The sequence below is a fragment of the Cavia porcellus genome, unplaced genomic scaffold, assembly GCF_034190915.1.
Source record: "Cavia porcellus strain 051 isolate PalLab524CR breed Dunkin Hartley unplaced genomic scaffold, mCavPor4.1 scaffold_23, whole genome shotgun sequence".
NCBI classification, from domain to species: domain Eukaryota; kingdom Metazoa; phylum Chordata; class Mammalia; order Rodentia; family Caviidae; genus Cavia; species Cavia porcellus.
The window spans coordinates 61,720,072-61,739,318 of record NW_026947506.1 but is presented as its reverse complement, the minus strand read 5'-3'; the positions used below and the strand labels follow the sequence as shown (position 1 = coordinate 61,739,318).

The following is a 19,247-nucleotide window of genomic DNA, read 5'->3' as shown; positions in this document are numbered from 1 at the left end:
TTTTTGTCCTTGTCCTTCTCTTCCTTCTCTTACTCCTCCTCCTTTTCCTTCTCTTTCTCCTTTTTGTACACCCATGCAAATTTTTTTTACAACTGAGCTAAATCCCAAGCCCACTACTCTTATTTTTCTATGTCATTCACTTCCAAGACAATTCTGTACCTTCACCATATTTACAATTCTGTCCAGTTGCTCTCAAACTTTTCTGTGAAGTTTGCCCCACTACACTCTTCCACATGTAACATTGAAAGGGTAGAAAGTATATTGAGGCTCCAGGTACAGCTCAGTGATAGAGCACTTGTCTAGCATGTGCAATGTCAGGACAGGTTTTGATTATTTATACATTTATTTTTAGCAGGTTTATGAAATCACTTCTAATCTTTAGAAAAGTGTGATTGTTCTGACTGTATGCATATGTGTACAAATATAGTTGAACCGTGCAATTGCTATTTTTGTAGGTCAAGTTGATGGAGGAGTGGCAATTTTACATGATTTCAGTTACAGCATATTTCTGTATTTTCATACATATGCAAAACTAGAAGCATAATAGGTTTTCTGTTATTCATACATTTGTGCTGATGTCTTGTTTGTAATTTGAAAAAATAATTTATTTTTGCAACTGCTTAGTTATCGAGAAGGATTGAAATGAGAATATAACTTGTTCTTGGTCATTGGTACAGGATATAGGTTGAATATGTGTGTCCTGCATCGGGTCTCTTATGGATTCGAGTGTCATATTCACAGTGGGTGCACTCACCTCACATTTTGGATGAACTTGAGTCAATAGAACTGAGATTGACTTTATTCAAATGAATTGTGTCAACTTGGTAAAGACACGAGACTCACCCTGTGGCTGCTCCTGGACTCTCAGGAACTGCTGATACTGTGGGCTTTGGTGAGACTGCATAGTGTTTGTGTGAGTGCTGCTTTCTTATTCAGTATAATGTTTGGCAGTTTCTAAGGAACAGAAAGTGTAACTTTGAAGACTAGGCATTTAATATGTAATGATAAAGGCTTGTCTTAATATTTCTAGTTATAGCTAGTCACTTCCGGTTTGGAAACCAAGAAGATGCTCACAAATTTCTTCAGTACACTCTTGATGCTATGCAGGAAGCGTGCTTACAGGGCAGCTATGAGTGAGTATAAGTCATTTCTTCGGGTTACATCTCTGGCTTATCACACATATTTTGCCTTTTATGTTGGAAACTTTACTTTTTGGCTTTGCATTGCCCGTTCCCCACCTGATTTGCATAATTTACCATGTCTAAAATTTAAAAAGATGTGCTTAACATCACAATTTAAAGTTGTTAAATTCTAGATGTTAGTAAATGAATACTGTTTTTGCTATTACTTAACTTCCGAGTGCCAGCATGCTTTGGCCATCTAAAAGTATTTGCTTCTTTCTAATTGAGCCAGACATTTTCTCTGTTGACCTACAGCCTTATAAATATGTTTCCTGTCTCTCATCTCTGTATCTCCCTCTCTGTTAGTTACCAGTTCCTCTAGCTTCTTCCTGAAATCTCAATGCAGACTCAAGAGAGAGATGGGCCAGACAGTTATGTAACGTTCCTAACCCCCCTGCCCCTGCCCACACCCCTGGTACCGGTACCTCCCTGTGCATTCCACTCACTGTCCAGGCCTGCGTGGTCTGGATGATGGCAGACTCTGCTTCCCTCCCTGCTTCACATCCCACACCGGGTGATAAGGCCACTGGGACTGCCTGCCTCTTGCTGCTTTGCTTCTGAATCTAATTTCTGTCTTGATTTCAAAGTCCCTTCATGATTTAGTTCCTTCCATCCTCTTCTCCAGATACTTACTGTGTTCCACCAGGCGGGGCTGATCTCTGGGTACCATGTAGACTAAGTTTTAAATTGCTCTCTTTTCTGCATGCTTGTTGTATTATAAATATGCATCCTTTAAAATCTAGTCATAGCATCTATAATTTAGCACAATTCTTAAATCACTGTTTTGCCTTTTTCAGATTAGATAGACACACTCAGGCCACCACCCTCATGTATCAGATATTTCTGATACTATCTAAGATCAAGAGGTAAGATTGTGTTCACAAGTCCATGAAGTGACACATGCGTGTGGTGTTAGAATGCCAATAATTGAAATAAGGGAAAATAGACTCCTTCTTCCTCTTCAGTGGCTGCCCCTATGTCAGTTTCTACTATGTTCTTCTGGTAGTCCCTTATTCATGAGGAACTGAGAGGCAATTACAGAATATTTTGTGTTTGTCTTAACTTTAGTAGTAACAGATTCCTTCATACCTGCCATAGTGGTCATTTATTTTATTCTCCTTTGGATGGTTACTTAGGTTTCTATTCTGTATCACCAGTGCATTACTGAACAGCACTCATGCATTATGTCTGTCTTACTATCTTCTCATTTTTGAGCAAAATACCTGAGATCTAAAGTTAAAGGGGAAGAGATTTATGTAGCTCATAATTTGTAGATGTTTCAGTGCACTATCAGCTGGCAACAAAGCTGAGTGGCACAGCAGGGAGGCAACAGTTCATGGTGGCAGAAGATGGCAAAAGAAGCAAGAGCAGAAAGACTGGGGGGGAGCAAGCTTCTTTTCTCTCTTTGTATTGTATGCAAACTACCTGCCCTAGGGCAAGTGTAGGTAGCTTCAGACCATGTCTTGCACAGGCTGAGGATGTTTACAAAGTGAGGATGCTGGATCCTGCCAAATTATTAGTTAATCTTTTAAACTTCTCAAGTTGATCCAAAGAATTGACCATTACAGCACCTTAGGGTGTAAGCAACTGCACTAGGGCATGTTCTCTACATTATGATGCAAATCTGCTGAGCTGCTTAGTTAAGCTCCTAAACTTTGCAAGTTGAGCCAAAGTATCAACCATTACAATGTATAAATACAAGGGTATGTGATAAATTCTTAGTATTAGAATTTGAGTCATATGTCATATTTTAAATTTTAATATTGGCATTTTGTCATTCTAAGAGTTCATACAAGTTTATATTTCATCCAGTAGTATTCTAAGGTCCAAACTCATGAGGCTTTTTCATACCTGTGTGTAAGATTATCTTGTCTGCCAATCCAGCAGAAGAAAAGTTATACTGTTTTAATTATCTTTAATTTTAAACTTTTTAAATTCTGTTTGTATGGAAACAGCTGAGACTGCCATATTAATTACACTTTATGTTTTTCACTTTATTTTTATTTCAGTCAAATGTTTAAATTGCACAAGTGTTTCAGACATTTTTGATCCGTATGTTGATGTTACATTGGAGATACAGGTAAATTTCATAATTTTTGTTGTGGTCAAGTTGTAAATCTTTATTTTCACTTAGTAAGTCTTAATAAAAAGTGTTTTGATAGCTGCATTGGCAAACCTTAATTGGGGTGGGTGTAATCATCCTATAGGGAAAGTTTTTTTTTTTTTTGGTGGCCTTGGAAGTTAATCCCAAGGCCCTCTAGTCCTTAGTCAGTTTCCCAGTCCATTTTAAAAATCATTTTGAGGTTGAATCTGAATTGATCAAGCAGGACCAAATCTTACATTCCTCCGCCTTCAATCTCCAAAGTAGCTGACAACACAGCCACACCATGCACATAGAAACAATATTTTCCCCATTAAAACGCTGCTTCAATTTTCTGTGTCTTCTGCTTCCTTGCTTGCTCTCTCTGTCTCTCACACAAGCCACCGGCAGTGTGGGAAGATGTGGCATTGATGCTTTTTCCTCTCAGGATGTTCGCAGTGTTAACGAGGCATTGGCTCAGTTTGTGAAGCCAGAACAGCTAGAAGGAGAGAACTGCTACAAGTGTAGCAAGTATGATGGGGTGGTGTGTGGCTGGCAGTCCCTCATTTGGCCACTCCAGTTGAATCTTTAAATTAGAGTATTTCAGAGAAATAATGAGTAGAATTCTAGAGCACCAAAAAAAAAAAAAAAAAAAAAAAAAAAAAAGATCCATACATTAGACTTCTTAATCCTTTGTTTTTCTTGACTTCAAGGTGCAACAATATGGTTCCAGCTTCAAAGAGGCTTTCTAAACACAGATCATCTAATGTTCTCACACTGTCTGTGAAATGCTTCTCCAATTGTACCGGTAGAAAAATTGCCAAGGAATGTAGATAATGTTATTAACATTTTATGTGGAGCCAAGATTTAAGTGCCAGTAGCTTTTACCTAACTGAACAGTTTTGGTGATTTACTTTCTACAATTTTCTTGCATTGAATAGCCGGGGGAAAAAATCAAAGAATTGAGTGAAGAGTTTGGTCTGTGTGCTTAAGATTATATGCATTTTTACTATACTCTTGAGGTCAAGCCTGCTGAGAAAATTGGCAACTCTTATCTGTATTCTGGATCTGTAGTCAGTTCTTTAATATCAATGGTAATGAAGGTACACAGGTAGAGTTTGTATAATCTGAAAGTCCAAAGAGGACTTTCTCACTAGATCTTCCCTCTCTTTCATCCAAGTTCATTTTCTTGTTTTCTGACTTTTTACTTACACTCAATTTTCCTATTTTCTTTCCTCTTACTAAAGGTTGAAAGTGGTCAGAAATTCAGGAACAAGGCTGACCATGGTGCACTCAGGAAGTTAAAGCAGGAAGATTAGGAGTTTGGGACCAGATTGAATGATAAAGCAAGTTTAAAGCCATCCTGGCTTACAGAGTGAAGTCCCATTTCAAAAAACAAACAAAAGTTGCAATGAAATAGCAGAGAAACAACTACTGTATTCTTAAATTATTTGAAGGAGTCTGGAACAGAGTCACCTGCCAGCACTAGGGAGGCTGAGGCAGGAAAAATTTTGCAAGTGCAAGATCAGCCTAGGCTATGTAGTGACTTGAGGCCGGTGTGAGCTACAGATTAAGATCTTGTGTCAGAAAAGCTACTTACTTATTTAATTAATTAAAACTAAAATAATTGGTGGTGAATGCCCAGAGTTGTCGTTTTGTGACTATCACCTATGGTGTTTTGGGAATTCACTTAATTTATGTGGATCCTAACTTGTTTAAGGAAAATAAAGACTGTGAGAGCACCTTAGTTATCCTTAGACCTGGTGTCTTTCAAGTTAACCTTGTCCTTTGAAAAGTGACTCAGCACACTGGGTTTGTGCTGGAAAATCACTGTGCTGTGTAGTGCGGGTCTCCTGGGGCACCGTAAATACCCTGTGCCTGAACATCTATGGCATTCTGTGCCTTTAGAAATGACATTCCTTCTCCTTTGTCCATTTCTGTTTAGATTGTGAAATACCCAGAACAACTAAACATTAGACCTTTCATGTCTCAGCCCAGTGGAGAAGCCATGCAATACTCTTTGTATGCAGTGCTGGTCCACACCGGATCTAAGTGCTGTGTGGGCCACTACTTCTCTTACATAAAAGTAAGCTGTGAAATACCCAGAACAACTAAACATTAGACCTTACATGTCTCAGCCCAGTGGAGAAGCCATGCAATACTCTTTGTATGCAGTGCTGGTCCACACTGGATCCAAGTGCTGTGTGGGCCACTACTTCTCTTACATAAAAGTAAGCTGTGAAATACCCAGAACAACTAAACATTAGACCTTACATGTCTCAGCCCAGTGGAGAAGCCATGCAATACTCTTTGTATGCAGTGCTGGTCCACACCGGATCTAAGTGCTGTGTGGGCCACTACTTCTCTTACATAAAAGTAAGCTGTGAAATACCCAGAACAACTAAACATTAGACCTTACATGTCTCAGCCCAGTGGAGAAGCCATGCAATACTCTTTGTATGCAGTGCTGGTCCACACTGGATCCAAGTGCTGTGTGGGCCACTACTTCTCTTACATAAAAGTAAGCTGTGAAATACCCAGAACAACTAAACATTAGACCTTACATGTCTCAGCACAGTGGAGAAGCCATGCAATACTCTTTGTATGCAGTGCTGGTCCACACCGGATCCAAGTGCTGTGTGGGCCACTACTTCTCTTACATAAAAGTAAGCTGTGAAATACCCAGAACAACTAAACATTAGACCTTACATGTCTCAGCACAGTGGAGAAGCCATGCAATACTCTTTGTATGCAGTGCTGGTCCACACCGGATCTAAGTGCTGTGTGGGCCACTACTTCTCTTACATAAAAGTAAGCTGTGAAATACCCAGAACAACTAAACATTAGACCTTACATGTCTCAGCACAGTGGAGAAGCCATGCAATACTCTTTGTATGCAGTGCTGGTCCACACCGGATCTAAGTGCTGTGTGGGCCACTACTTCTCTTACATAAAAGTAAGCTGTGAAATACCCAGAACAACTAAACATTAGACCTTACATGTCTCAGCACAGTGGAGAAGCCATGCAATACTCTTTGTATGCAGTGCTGGTCCACACCGGATCTAAGTGCTGTGTGGGCCACTACTTCTCTTACATAAAAGTAAGCCGTGTGGATTTTGCTCTTGCTTTTACACAGACTCTGTAAGACAGCAAGCACTAGCATTCTCTGAGGGGAAAGCTGGCAGGTTTACAAGTCATGTGTGAATGCTTCTTTTCCTCCTCCTTCTCACTGTGTCTTTGTCCACCTGACAAAATCTAACATTTCTCTCTTGCTGGCTGTCTTTTGCAGGCAAGCAATGGTCTGTGGTACCAGATGAATGACTTCATGGTATCGCCCAGTGATATTTCATCTGTGCTGAGCCAGCAAGCCTATATACTCTTTTATATCAGGTAATGTCAGTGAAACAAGCTGCCACATTTTCTGTATTGTCATTTCTTTTCATCTCACCCACTTTTTAAAAACCAGTGTTTAGGGTTTACAGTTTTGCATGCTCTCCAGAGTCAGGAGGACATTTCTGAGCTTGGGTTAAGAGCAGGAGTTAGCTCAGAGCCCCTTGGCACTCAAAATTGAGAGAGGCAGAGGAAGAGAAAGGTGATGACTGAGACGGTGGGGTGGCTTATGCAGCTACCTGGGCATGTGAAGGCCATGGCCAGAGGGCTCAGGAAGGGAGCTCTGAACACCCTGCCTGTTCCCACCCAGCACCTCTCTAACACTGAGCACAGTGCTGGTTAGGTATCAGCCTGGGCTGGGATAAGAAGTTGGTTGATGCTGCTGTGGCTGTAAACTAACTTACAAATTCCAATTTTAGAAAGTTTCTGCTATGCCCTCCACAGTGTTTCCTCCCCATTTCTCCCCACCACTGTCAAAGCAGAACCCAGAGCCTTAAGCTAAACATATCTATAACTGAGCCACACAACAGCCCCCAAGGTGCCTTTTTTAAATATGGTGGCTTAAAGTTAATAATACCCTAAAGTGTTCAACAAATGCAGAATGATGTGTGGAAATAGTATGCATTTGTCAAGAGTGAAAATTTTCTTTTCTTCCTTTTTTTTAGACAATTCCTTGCTGTGTCACCCATTGCCTGCTGAGTGCTTTTTATACACCCCTCTCTTTTTTATGCTTTGAGAAAGTGCTGACTATACAAGGAGGGAAAACAGTTTGTTATATGAGATTCTGGTGTTGAGCAACAGATGGGCAAATGATCTGTCCAATCAAAGGGGAACCTTCTGTGCTGACCTGGCTCTGGCTTTCTCCCTTGCAGAATTTGCCTCACTGGAACAGGATCCAGGCACCAAAAAACACATCAAGTAGTTCCACATGGAGTCCGAGTGGAAATCCCAGAGTCAACAGGCCTAGGCCTGCTCAAGCTTTTACTTCTGTTTCAAGCCAAGAGAGGGAGTTTACAGACCCTCTGAGATTCCACAACACCCCATGAGGGCCTGCGTAGAAATCTGAAATTAAATTCATAGAGAATATAATTGTTCCCACATTCAATTTTTTAAATTGAAGAGAATAAAACTGAAAGAAATAGAATAGACAATCAAAACAAAACAATGAACATGATATAAGACTTTAAAACAAGGCAAAAGGAAACCAACTGGCTACCAAGATACTTCTTTCTATCTCCAAAATAACTTCCTATAGTTATTGTGCCTTCCATCAGGCACAATAAAATCCAACAAAACTTAACAAAATAAAAGTAATCAAAACAAAACAATGAAAGCATTACAGGCCTACAAAACAAGACTGTAGGAGTACAACAGCTTCTTCTTTTCTAAAATGTAGCTGTTTATACTATCAGACATAATGAAATCGAACAAAACAAAATAGAAGTGTCAAAACAAAACAATGAACATGATCAAGGCTTCAAGACAAGATAAAAGGGAACGGCTACCGTAATGCCTCTTGTTATCTTCAAAATAACTGCCATATCATCAAGCATAGTAAAATCAAATAAAACAGTGAAATAAAACCAGTCAAAACAAAACAATGAAAGCCATACAGGACTTAAGGGCAACACAATTGGAATAAAACAGTGGCTACCATAAAGCATCTTGATATCTTCAGAGTAGCTGCTTACACCATCAGACATAATAAAATCAAACAAAACAAAATGAACAAAATCAATTAAAAGAAAACAAGTCAACCAATCCATTACTCCAAACAAGATAATAGGAAAGCAATAATGGCTACCATACTACTGCATTTTGTTATTTCAGAAATAGATGTTCATGCCATCAAGTAGGATAAAATCAAAATGAAGAAGTAAAACCAAGATTAAAAACAAGCTAACACAACAATGAGAACAATACAGTGTTTCAAAAAACGATTTATATTAACATGCCCACTGCCCTCCCCCCGACAGCTCTTCCCCTTTCGCCTTCACAACATCTGCTGTACATGTTGGAGCCCACTAAATCCTTGAGTTCTAAAGGATCCTACTAGGGAGACAACACCAGGTTCACTCATGTGGCTCTGAACCATTCAGCCATGAGCATGATCTCAAGTTGTATCCGTTTACCCACAAGAGCCTCGAGGTTATCTTTCTTTCTAGCTGAGTAGCTCTCCATTGTGTAGAAATGCCATCTCTCTCCTCTCCTTTCTACAGCTGATGGGCACGAGACCCTACTGTTTTTCTGATTCCCGGTCTCATAGGGCACTTTTCTTTCCTCAGACATTTAGCCTATTCATTTCCTTTTGAGTTTAATGTGTTTGTAGAATAAAGCATAGTAATGAATCTTGTCCCCGCTTCCACTCTGCCTGTGTTTCTTTTTATTGGTGAATAGAGGCATTTACATTAATGTTACGGCCTCCGTGCACTGGCTGGTCTCTGCCAGGCTAGTTTCCTGCCACTGGTTGCTTACTTTTCCACTCCATTCAACTACGTTCCCCATTCTGTGTTCTCCTTCAGATGCTCTTTCTGGAATGGTGGTGGTTTTATCTCTCTAAAATGTCCTTCAGTATTCTTTGCAGGGTTGGTTTTGGCCATGAATTGCTTCAGTTGTTCTTTTTCATGAAGCATGTTGTTTCTCCACTAATTAAAATAATGTTTTGCAGGCTGTATCAATCTGTGTTGGAAACTGTTTTCGTTCGGGACTTGAAATGCTTCTCTCCAAGCTCTTCTTGACTTGATAGTTTGTGTTGAGAAGTCTGTCATGATTCTGATGGGTTTTCCTTTGCAGGTGATTTGTTTCTTTTCTCTAACAGCTTTTAATATTCTGTTCTTGGGTTGAATTTATGGAACCTTGATCATTATACGTCTCAGTGGAGATTTCATTTGGTTATGGCTAGCTTGAGTTCTATATGCCTTACCTGTATATCACATTCTTTCTCCATTATTGGGAAATTTTCTACTACTATTTCCGTAAATAGAATTTTGTGTTTTCCTCTGCTTTTTCACTGACACCTATTATTATTAAATTATTTTGCTTTCCATTATCATGTAGTCATTGAATTGTTGTTTCCTGGTTTCTTGCTCTTTTTAAGAAATCTTTCCTTTCTGTATCGCAAGCTGCGCACCTGTCTTCAAGGTCTGAAATTCTATTTTCAGTTTCTTTCCAATAGTTTTACCAATTTTCAATGGAGGTTTTAATTTCCTGAATGTGTCTTTCAATCTGCTTCATGCATTCTAAAGCTGTCCTATTTTGTTCGTTCAAGGTTTCTCTCATTTTCCTATGGTTTTCCCTTTTTAAAATCTGTCTTATTAAGAGATGCTTAGCAAGTCTTTTATCATGTTTTTCATTTCTTCTTTTACCTGAGAGTATATTTCTGTTCAATAATTTCTTTTATAGTCTCATGAAGTTGTCTCTTTAATTCAGTTGCCATCTCTTTAGAAACTACTTCAGACGCGCAACTCCCGATCTCTCCCATGCTTTTCTCTTCTAGACTTGCTCTGCTTGGTTTGAGTCCACGGGATGCCTTTTGCTTCTTCATCTTGACACTTTCTTGGGTTCTTCCAAACAAATGGGTAGTGGGGTCCCAGACCCTTCCTGCATTGGCTACAATTTCCCCAAAGTGTGCAAGTTTGATTCTCCTGGATTCTCCTGACTGCTGTGGCCACAGGGTGTGCTGGTACAGGTCCTGCTGCTGCTTTTCCCCAGTCATGCTTTTTCCCTGGGTTGGGAGCATCCCAAGGGCTGCTGGAGTGCGCAGGGGCAAGGGCTGGTGCTGACTCCCTATTGAGCTGGTTCTCGGCAGGCTGTCCTCCATTCAATTTTTAAAACAAATCAGTGTATTGACATAGCTGTAACACAACTCAGGAATAAGAGGAAAGGAATATGGAGTGAAGCTGTGGTTGCTTCATGTGGAATCTGCAGATGAACCAAAGCTGCAGGACACAGTGTATCAGTGGGCAGATACCTGAGCACCTGCAGGTGCACCCAGTGATCATTCAGCATGAACACTGCATCCAGAGTTGCCATCTGCACCACTGGGCTGTGAACCACTTTGCAGAAGCTTCAGCCACATCACAGTGTGACCATTTCTCAGTTTACACAATCTTTTACCTCCTGGGAAGTGTAACATCTATGGAAATCATCACAATAATATGACTGAGGTTTTCACCCCCATAGATGTGAAGACATGTCAGGGAAGAGCCTCCTCCATGGCACTGTGAGCACCCCAGATGGCCCCCAAGACCCTATGTTAGGGATGTGGCATTATTAAAGAAGAATGGAGAGGCAGAGCACACTCCATCCCCCTTTGCCTTCAGATAGAATAGCTGGGTGCCCTGCATTTGCACAATGACTTTGCCCTTGTTTCTTTCCTAATTCACCTTGCTGCTCAAAATGAATGTGCAAGAGAATTAGTGCATATACACTTAAGTCCGGCCATGCATGCACTGTGGCCAAGCACATGTGCTTTGACGTGCAGCCTCAAAAATCCCCTGCTAACTCAGGGCTACTACCTTCCCCACGGGCTGTAGGAGTGATCTCCTCCTGGAGAGTGGAGATCACGGTAGGGGTTGCACTGTTTCCACAGCCCTCAGCTCATTGTGAGAGTGTGCCGGATGCTTTCCTGCCCTCACTTACTACTACAGAAAGTTTTCCCAGAGCCTCAGTGAGTCCCTTAGTTTTCCTTAATTTAAGGAGTTGTTGGCTCTGTTTGGAAATAGCTACCTCACTCTGAGCTTCCAAGAGAAAGAAGGGAGGCAGGAAAGTCATCAACTAATGACTTAGTTCTTGAGAATTAGAAGCACATCTGGAAACAAGCAATGTGCAGAGCTGCAGAATTATTGTTATGGAAAAACAGGAAGGGTTGATGTAAATTTTGTTTTTATTTAAAAAAGAGCAAATTTGGTGTCCAGAGATGGTAGCCTGATATTGGCCCTTAGGCAGCTATATTTAAATCGATAAAACATTTAGCAAATGTAAGCCATGACCATACCTACAGAGCAGTCATGCTAACTATTGGCTTATCTCTTATTTTTGGTGGGATGCAGTCCACGTGGAACAAAGCAAAGTCTGTTGGGCAAACTCACTGGGGAGCTTGAGGCTGGCAGTGCTGTTGGTTGTTTGCATGAGAAAGTGGACCTGATCACAAGTCTGTGCCAAATGTTTATGAAGGCTTTGCTGGCCCTGTACACCAGCCACAAATCAATGAGGGTTTTTTTTTTTTTTGGTCTTATTTTATCGGTACCAGGGATCGAACTCAGGACTTATGCTGCTGAGCTAAACCTCCAGCCCAGCCACAAATCAATGAGAACTCTTACCTCAGAAAACAGTTCAGCCTGAACTGATGTGTGTTTGCCTTTGTAAAAATTTTTGTAACAAGAACCAGACAAGCACATGTGCAGACCCACTTTATGAGCCCTGTGATGCTGGGAAGGTAACACAGGACTGCAGCAAGGCGAACGGGTTGTTACCTGAGAGCCTGCGACACTCTAGACTAGCCAGGACAGTGGAGCAACTGAGCCTGGCTCCCTTCACACAGTCAGAAGGCAGATGTGAGCCCGGGCCCTTGGTTTCCCTCAGGGGAGATCAGTGTGGTGACACAGGGGCTCAGACCCAGAATACAGGAGAATGTGCCAATGCACTGCCTTCTACTCAGCCACAGAGTACCCCAGGCACCCATCCTGAAGGGGACTCTGGGCACAGTCATGTCAAGGGATGCAGTGAAGTTCAGGCTGTCCAGAAGGTTCCAGATCACACTCCACAAAAAATAAGCAGCCTTAGGCAATGTGACCATGAAGGTTACCATAACCGTCATGATTGTTCCTTGACTAGGGAAGATGTACAGAAAAGCAGGGGTAGAAGCCGGAGCCGGAGCCGGAGCCGGAGCCGGAGCAGGAGCAGGAGCAGGAGCAGGAGCAGGAGCAGGAGCAGGAGCCGGACTGAGGGACATTGCGACAGAAAGTGGTACTGCCACATGAGAAAGCACAGCAAGCCGGAGTGCCATGCTGTGCAGCACTGCAGTGCCAACCAGCACCCTCTGTGCTGTGGAGACAGAGTCAGTCCCGGGTAGCCCTGTGTTCTGAGCAGATACAGCTCCCACCACTCCCAAACCTGGAGTGGGGCTGAGCAGGACTGGAGCCCAGACTGCTCCTCTGGCAGGGAGCATCGCAGGCTCCTGGAGAAGTCTGACCCCAAAAAGATGCGGTGGGACCAGCACAGAGACTAGCCTGAGAGGTACACTCCATACGAAGCCAGGGAGCGCAGTGTGAAACGGTCACACAAGGATTCTTCCCAGGCCAGGAAGGGCCAGGAGCTGCCTGCCCTGCTGTGGGAGTGGACCGGCTTCCACAGCCCACACACTGGTGCTTCACCGCCTTGCCCTCTGCACCCCGAGTGCTACCCTCAGGAGAAAGCTGCCTTCAGGGCTGACCACAGTGGCTGCAGCCTGTCTCACGGGATTCGTGGACGTGAAACCGTGAGGTCAGGCAAGCGCAGGTACCAGAGTGCAGAAAGTATCTGTAACGGGGGTAGCACACCAAAGAAAGCCCGCAGGAGCCTACCGAGAGACCTGGAGGAGCCTAACAAATCTAAAGCCAAACACCATGAGCGGGAGCACAGGTGAGTGCGGGCTCTGCCAGCAGGGTCCAGTCCTCAGCTCTGTGGGTTTTGAAACTTCACTGTTTCTCTGCATTTCTGAAACGGTGCAGCTTTTACCTCCTGTATCATAAAATGCCTCATTTCGCCATTCTCAGTGAATGCTTTGTAAATCCTAGGAATAATTGTGAGTTCTGTAGAAGTAACTTGGTGACTTCAAAATTGATGGTCAGGTAAGTTACATTTCATAATTTTGTGTTTTTTAAAAATTGAGTGACAAATGGAAGCAGTCAAAGGTAGGGCACAGATCTGTTGGTATTTGACCTGTATGACTACAGTGGATTCTGAGGGGCATCATCTATTGTCTTGGTCTTTGTCTATGAATCTCAATACAAAACCTAAAAACAGTCATATTTTTAAAATGCTAAATAGGTTGTTGATTGTGTGAGTGTGTGTGTGTGTGTGTGTGTGAGTGTGTGTGTGTGTGTGTGTGTGTGTGTGGGTGTGTGTGTGTGTTGGGGATGAGACCCACAGCTGTGCTCATGAGGCCAGCACCTGCCAGGGAGCCACAGGCCCAGCCTTGGCTGCCGCCTTGAAACCAACTGCTTCATGAGAAGATGAGTGAGGATGGGTGGAATTCCTGTGTATTCTACTTAACTTCCTTTAAAAACCTAAAATCCTAGCAAAGGAATGCCAAAAGCTGTATATAAACAGGCATCAGTTACTTAGGGGGCAAATGAAATCAAATTACAAACCACTTCCTCCTGTAAGTCTCAGACACTGGAAAAACTATTTTTCTTCTACTTTCTTCCTTTTTCTTTCTTTGTTTTCTTTCTTTCTTTCTTTCTTTCTTTCTTTCTTTCTTTCTTTCTTTCTTTCTTTCTTTCTTTCTTTCTTTCTGTCTTTTTCCTTTTCCTACTATCACTGATTTCAGTAGATGTCACATACTTCCATGTTTCCAGCGGACACCCCCAGCTCCTGAGCACAGAGCCTGTGGTGGGGGAGTCAGGTGTGCTGAAGTTGGTGAGTTTATGGCCCTGGGCTTTAAAATGATTTGCAGCTGAAAGTGGAGAACCCTTTTGAACTAGACAAGCACTGACCTGGGGCTTTACATTGAGTGCCTTCAGTAAGTGGTCAGTACAATGCGAGGTGTTTTCTGAGGTTTTGCTGGCGCTTGTGTTGCTAATATCTGGCTGCTGTTTCTGCAGGTGTCTGCTGGACCCAGATCTCCCAGTCGTGCAGTCAGACACTGAGCCCTGCAGATACAAAAAGAAGAGGCACTCAGAGAACTTTGGAAAAGAACCAGACTGCACTCACCCCAGGCCTCAAGCCGTGAGACTGTGGGCAATTTCTGGAGATGATAGATCAGCTTCCTGCTTGCTGACCACCTGCCTGAAGGGCCTTGGTCTTTTCCCAAAGAAAAACAAACAATTAACAGCAGAGAGCAGGGTGAATGGTTGCCAGTATGGCCAGGGTAAGAGGCAGTTTGTGGAATTAAGAGAAAAAATTCTTTCACAATCTTGTTTTGAAATGGAGACTGACACAGGGAGGTGTAACCCCAAGTGCTGGGAAGGTTGTGTGAGTAATGCAGGGCTCATGCCTCGCCAGCCTTGACTCACAGGCCCTGTGTGATTCGCTATCCTTGTGCAGTTTGGATGCTTGACACTGATCCATTAGCACTGAGGATGGTTTCTTGGAAATGGAATTTATGGCCCTTGAAATTCATGGCTCTCTGTGTGTCTAAGTATTTATTTAAAGGGAGAAATTACTATTTTGGAAGCATTTTTGGCAGTGATGCTTTTGCACATTTAGAGAGTATCCTAACTCATAATTTGATAACCCAGGCCACTCAGAAGTCAGCTGCCACTCTAAAGGTGACGCCTTGGGGTGGCGTCTGCATCTCACTCTGGGATACTGGGCATCTTGGATTCTTGTGTGTCAACTGTGACTTTCTGTGAGTTAGCAGCTCTTTGTGCTCTGATTGCAGTGGGGCAGCCCCTCCCCCTTTCTAACTGGTTCCCCAAGGAGGAGCCCTGAGAAGCTTGTTAAGATAGAAACTGACAGGAATGGGTCCTGGGACAGAGTTTCCAAACTGCAAGTAGAAGAAGACCAAAGTAGGACTTGTGCCTCCAAATCAGCTGTGAGGTAAGGTGGCTTTCATGTCTTCAAAGCTTCCAAAGAGGAGTAGGAATTTGTGTCATCTGAAGACTGTGTGAAATACAAATGTCATGGTCTGCAGACTTCAGGTGAAGCACAGCTGGTGTCTGTGCATGGCTGGTGCTCCTGCCAGAGGAAGGTGGCAACTGCTGAGACCGCACAGCCCACCACAAAGTGTTTATCCCCTGGCCCTTCACAGAAAAGAAAGCTCAGCTGAAATGTGTTTGCTTGGGGAGGTCCAGTCAGGGACAGGCCTGTGCCTACTATTTCACAGTGACTGTATGCAGCTGTCATAAGTATGATGAGAAGCAGGCCTTAGGAAGGCTGAGGCCACCACAGTGGGTCCAGGCAGAGTCAACTCTTCTGCCAGGACAGGAGCGAAGCAGTGTGGCATTTGCTCTTTGTGTTATGGAATTGTGTGCATTTGTAGAGCGTTTTCACATTACTGTTTCGTGATTTGTGGAAGGGTGGGGCTTTCTGACCTCTGTGTAGTACTTGAGGATTTGGTAGTGAGAAGAATTTGGTCTGCATGTTGGTAGCATCCTACCAGTGTTGGAATCTGTCATCCTGGCTGGGCAGGTGACGCCTCAGGGATTAGCAATGTGGAGACAGCAAGTTGACCACCAGCATTTTGGGCTGTGTGCACTCATCCACTGAGGAGCTGCAATCAGGTCATGTCTCACTCCCGGTGCACTGATGACTGGATTGCAGCCAGCACTTCCACTGGGAGCACACACCAATTTCCCTGGGCTCTGGGCCTCCTGAGATGGGCCTTGGCTGTGCCAAGTACTCTGCCATCTTACATGCGCTGGCCTTCCTGTGTCCTAACATTGACCGCTGACCTTTCTCCTCCAAGTTCCTGACCTCTGGCTTCATTCAAATCCTGTTAATTTCTTTGGCCTGGAGTCTGTTGCAGCCTCATGTGGGAACTCAGCAGTGTGATGGTGTTGGCATGGCCTGTTTCCTAGGGACAGGTTTGGGGACCGCTGTCTGACAATCCATCATCATGGGAACTCAGTTTACTTTCAGGGGGACTCTTGTGGCAGGGGCTGTGTGCAGCTTGACATTGCTCAGACTGATTGGAGCTGAAGGCAGGCAGCCAGTGTTAAGCTTCAACAAAACTATGTCTGATGAGAACCACTTCATTCACACCAAGAGCACAGACACTAGAAATTGTACTGTCATTAAAACATTTCTTAACCTCTTCCTTTCAGGTGATTGAAAACTTGGCCTCAAAACAAAAAAATCACTAGTTAAGCTAAGTGCTTTCCCTGCCCATTTTCTTCTTCACAGAAGCACTGGGAAGGGACAGAGAAGGCATGAAAATTCTGAGGAGACCCAAAGGTCATGGAATCATGAGCTGCAGAAAGAGCAGCAGGGGTGGGGGGCCTCTGAATTCCAAGCCAGCACTGGAGGGTGGGGACCTCTTCTCCCTGGCTAAGGAAGGGGAGGTTCAGATTCCTCCTTCCTCCCTCCATGGAAGCAGCCCACAGGGAACCCCCATCAGAATCAGCAGTCATGGGATAAGCATCTGGGATGAGAAGCCCATGTCCCTTCCCCAGACAGCAGAGCCCATCCCAAGAGCTCAGCATCTAGGCCTGGTGGTCAGGCTGAGGCTGGGTCATACTCCTCACCTGACACTGCCACTGTGTTGGGATGAGGTCCAGGTGACTTAGAGCGGAGCCTTCATCGTGTCCAGGGTGTGTCTGAATCTCTTGTGTTCTGTGGTCCGTGCAGGTGGGGCCCATGTTCCATGTTATGCACTGGTGGCGGGAAAGGAAGCAGAGGGCCATTTAACTCATGAAAGGAAACTGTCTTTATGTGTCTCATAGTCAATCAGCAAGTGTGATTTTAAATGAACTTGGAAGTGAACTATCAAAAGACGATCAGTGTGCAGTTAATTAACACTCTTTACTTGTGTGTCCTCAAGGGAAAGCCTTTAAGTCTGAGGACTGAAAGTCTTCTAGAGTGAAAGAGGATCTAAGGATTGGGAAGGACTGGCCACAGCTGGGTTCCAGGCTATGCAGGTGCAGTGTGGCCCAGCAGGTGGTGCCTCCCTGGCCAGGGAAGCTCCTCTGCAGCTGCCTGGCTTCCATGGGTTCCTCTTCTGCCTTTCAGGTGGCAGCCATGGCTTTAAGGGAAAAGAGCTTCTGGAACACCAAGGGGACCTGTGGACAGGGTGGAACAGAAAGAGGGGCTTTCCTTCTGGGGAGCTCCGCCTTTGACTAATGCCTGTGCCTCCTGTCTTTTAGATTCAACGTGTTCCACAGCAGTCATCCCAACTCGGCTGAAATTATTAACATAAATTTGTTCAAATCTGTGTGGTGCCTCTTTAGTAAATGCTGTACATATTTTGCCATGGTTTTTGTGTTTTTTAAAAGTTTTTATCATTTCTCATTTGCTCCTATTCCAAAAGGATGAAGACTTTCTACACCTGCAGATCTATGTAAAATGCTGTGTATATACATCACATTGAAAATAACACCCAGGAACAAACATCTCACATGCTGCTGAACTGCACAATTACACACTCAGGCTGAGGACGCATGTTTCATGTAGTGTTCCTCCAAGTTAGACATGTGATGGTGCAAGACCTACTGGGAAACCATGGAATTATTAAAAGGACAAACTGACAGCACAGGGATTTCATTTACAGACTTAAAGCTCTCAGCTAAACCTTTGAGGGCAGTCTGTTTTCTGTGATGTCTGACACTAGAAATTAATTTGCTTCCTATTTTAGTTGTATTGAAATTTGAAAAGGTATTTTATAGACAAGTTTTGTTTTTGAACTCTGAGTAGCTATTTCAATCAATTTGCCAGCTATGCTGAGTATACAAACTATTAATGTATAATCCAAATACTTGGAAAGCATGCAGGACATTATCATTACATAACACTTTTTTATACTGAGTCTTGTCACCTGCAGGATCCTGGAGTCAGTTGTCAACCTGGTCCCTAGGTTTCTATTTTTGGACAAAATCATGGTGTGATTTTATTTTTCATAGGGATATGCTACCATGCTGGAGTAGGGAGAATGGTATTCAGTAGTGTCTGTCTGAATAATCTGCATGATTTAGACAGTTTTTGCTGTTCTGAGATTTCTAAAGTTTGATCTTTGTTCTTTTAAAGATGTTTCCATCTTTAAAGCACTTGCTCCACTGTAAATATGCAGCAGGTGGAATTGATATAGTATATAAAAGGCGGCAAATTCGATACTTTGTGGCATTTGTTACCTGTTTTTCTCTCAGGCTTCCCCCTGCGTCTTCTGGTCTTCGTGTTCACTTTCCTTAAAAGCTCCACAGTTCTGGCCAGCATCTCAGTGGGTGTTTCAGACCTCGGGAGATGGATCATGGAGAATCAGGCAGTGCTGTGCTGGACCCAGCTCATCTCTATTTTAAGGAAGCAAGTCTTAGACAGCCTTGCTTTGAAAACACGTGGTTTTTATTTAGGGAAGTCAATAGTGCAAATTTTAACAGCCATACACCCTTCACTATTCATTTTGCAGAAAAACATCAGTAGATATTTTGCTATCAAGAGAGTATTCATGTAAGTGGTATGCAGTATATATATTGCATATGAAACTCTCCAGAAATCAGTCCATGTATATTATTTATATATTAACTATATTTTGGCAAATAAAGATTTTCTGGAAAAAAATAAGATAACTAAAAAATAAAATAAGAAAACTGGACTTTGGTCTTATAATAGCAGCAGAGCGCATATGTGTAGATGTCTGCATTTTTAACCTTGAAAACAGGCACTGCATATATGAAGGATTAGAGGCTGCTTCACCTATAAAAGTTTTTGAGTCCATTTGGTGCCACATTAAACTACTTGAAAT

At 43.0% G+C, this 19,247-nt stretch overlaps 1 protein-coding gene across 1 annotated transcript; it reads left to right on the top strand.

Annotated features, from left to right (window-relative positions):
- The first annotated feature begins 11,117 nt into the window (after positions 1-11,117).
- LOC134472300 (uncharacterized) lies at positions 11,118-17,765 on the top strand. The gene is made up of 4 exons (XM_063233628.1): positions 11,118-11,321; positions 12,036-12,494; positions 12,882-13,273; positions 14,458-17,765. The coding sequence occupies exons 1-4, from the start codon at positions 11,118-11,120 to the stop codon at positions 14,861-14,863; spliced, it is 1,461 nt and encodes a 486-aa protein (XP_063089698.1). The 3' UTR covers positions 14,864-17,765.
- Positions 17,766-19,247: the final 1,482 nt, after the last annotated feature.

Coding starts and splice junctions, on each gene's coding strand:
- LOC134472300 (XM_063233628.1), top strand. CDS start 11,118: ATGTGCTTTGACGTGCAGCCTCAAAAATCCCCTGCTAACTCAGGGCTA. Junction 11,322..12,035: donor AAAGTTTTCCCAGAGCCTCA/GTGAGTCCCTTA, acceptor TTTTGTAACAAG/AACCAGACAAGCACATGTGC. Junction 12,495..12,881: donor GTTCCTTGACTAGGGAAGAT/GTACAGAAAAGC, acceptor CACAGAGACTAG/CCTGAGAGGTACACTCCATA.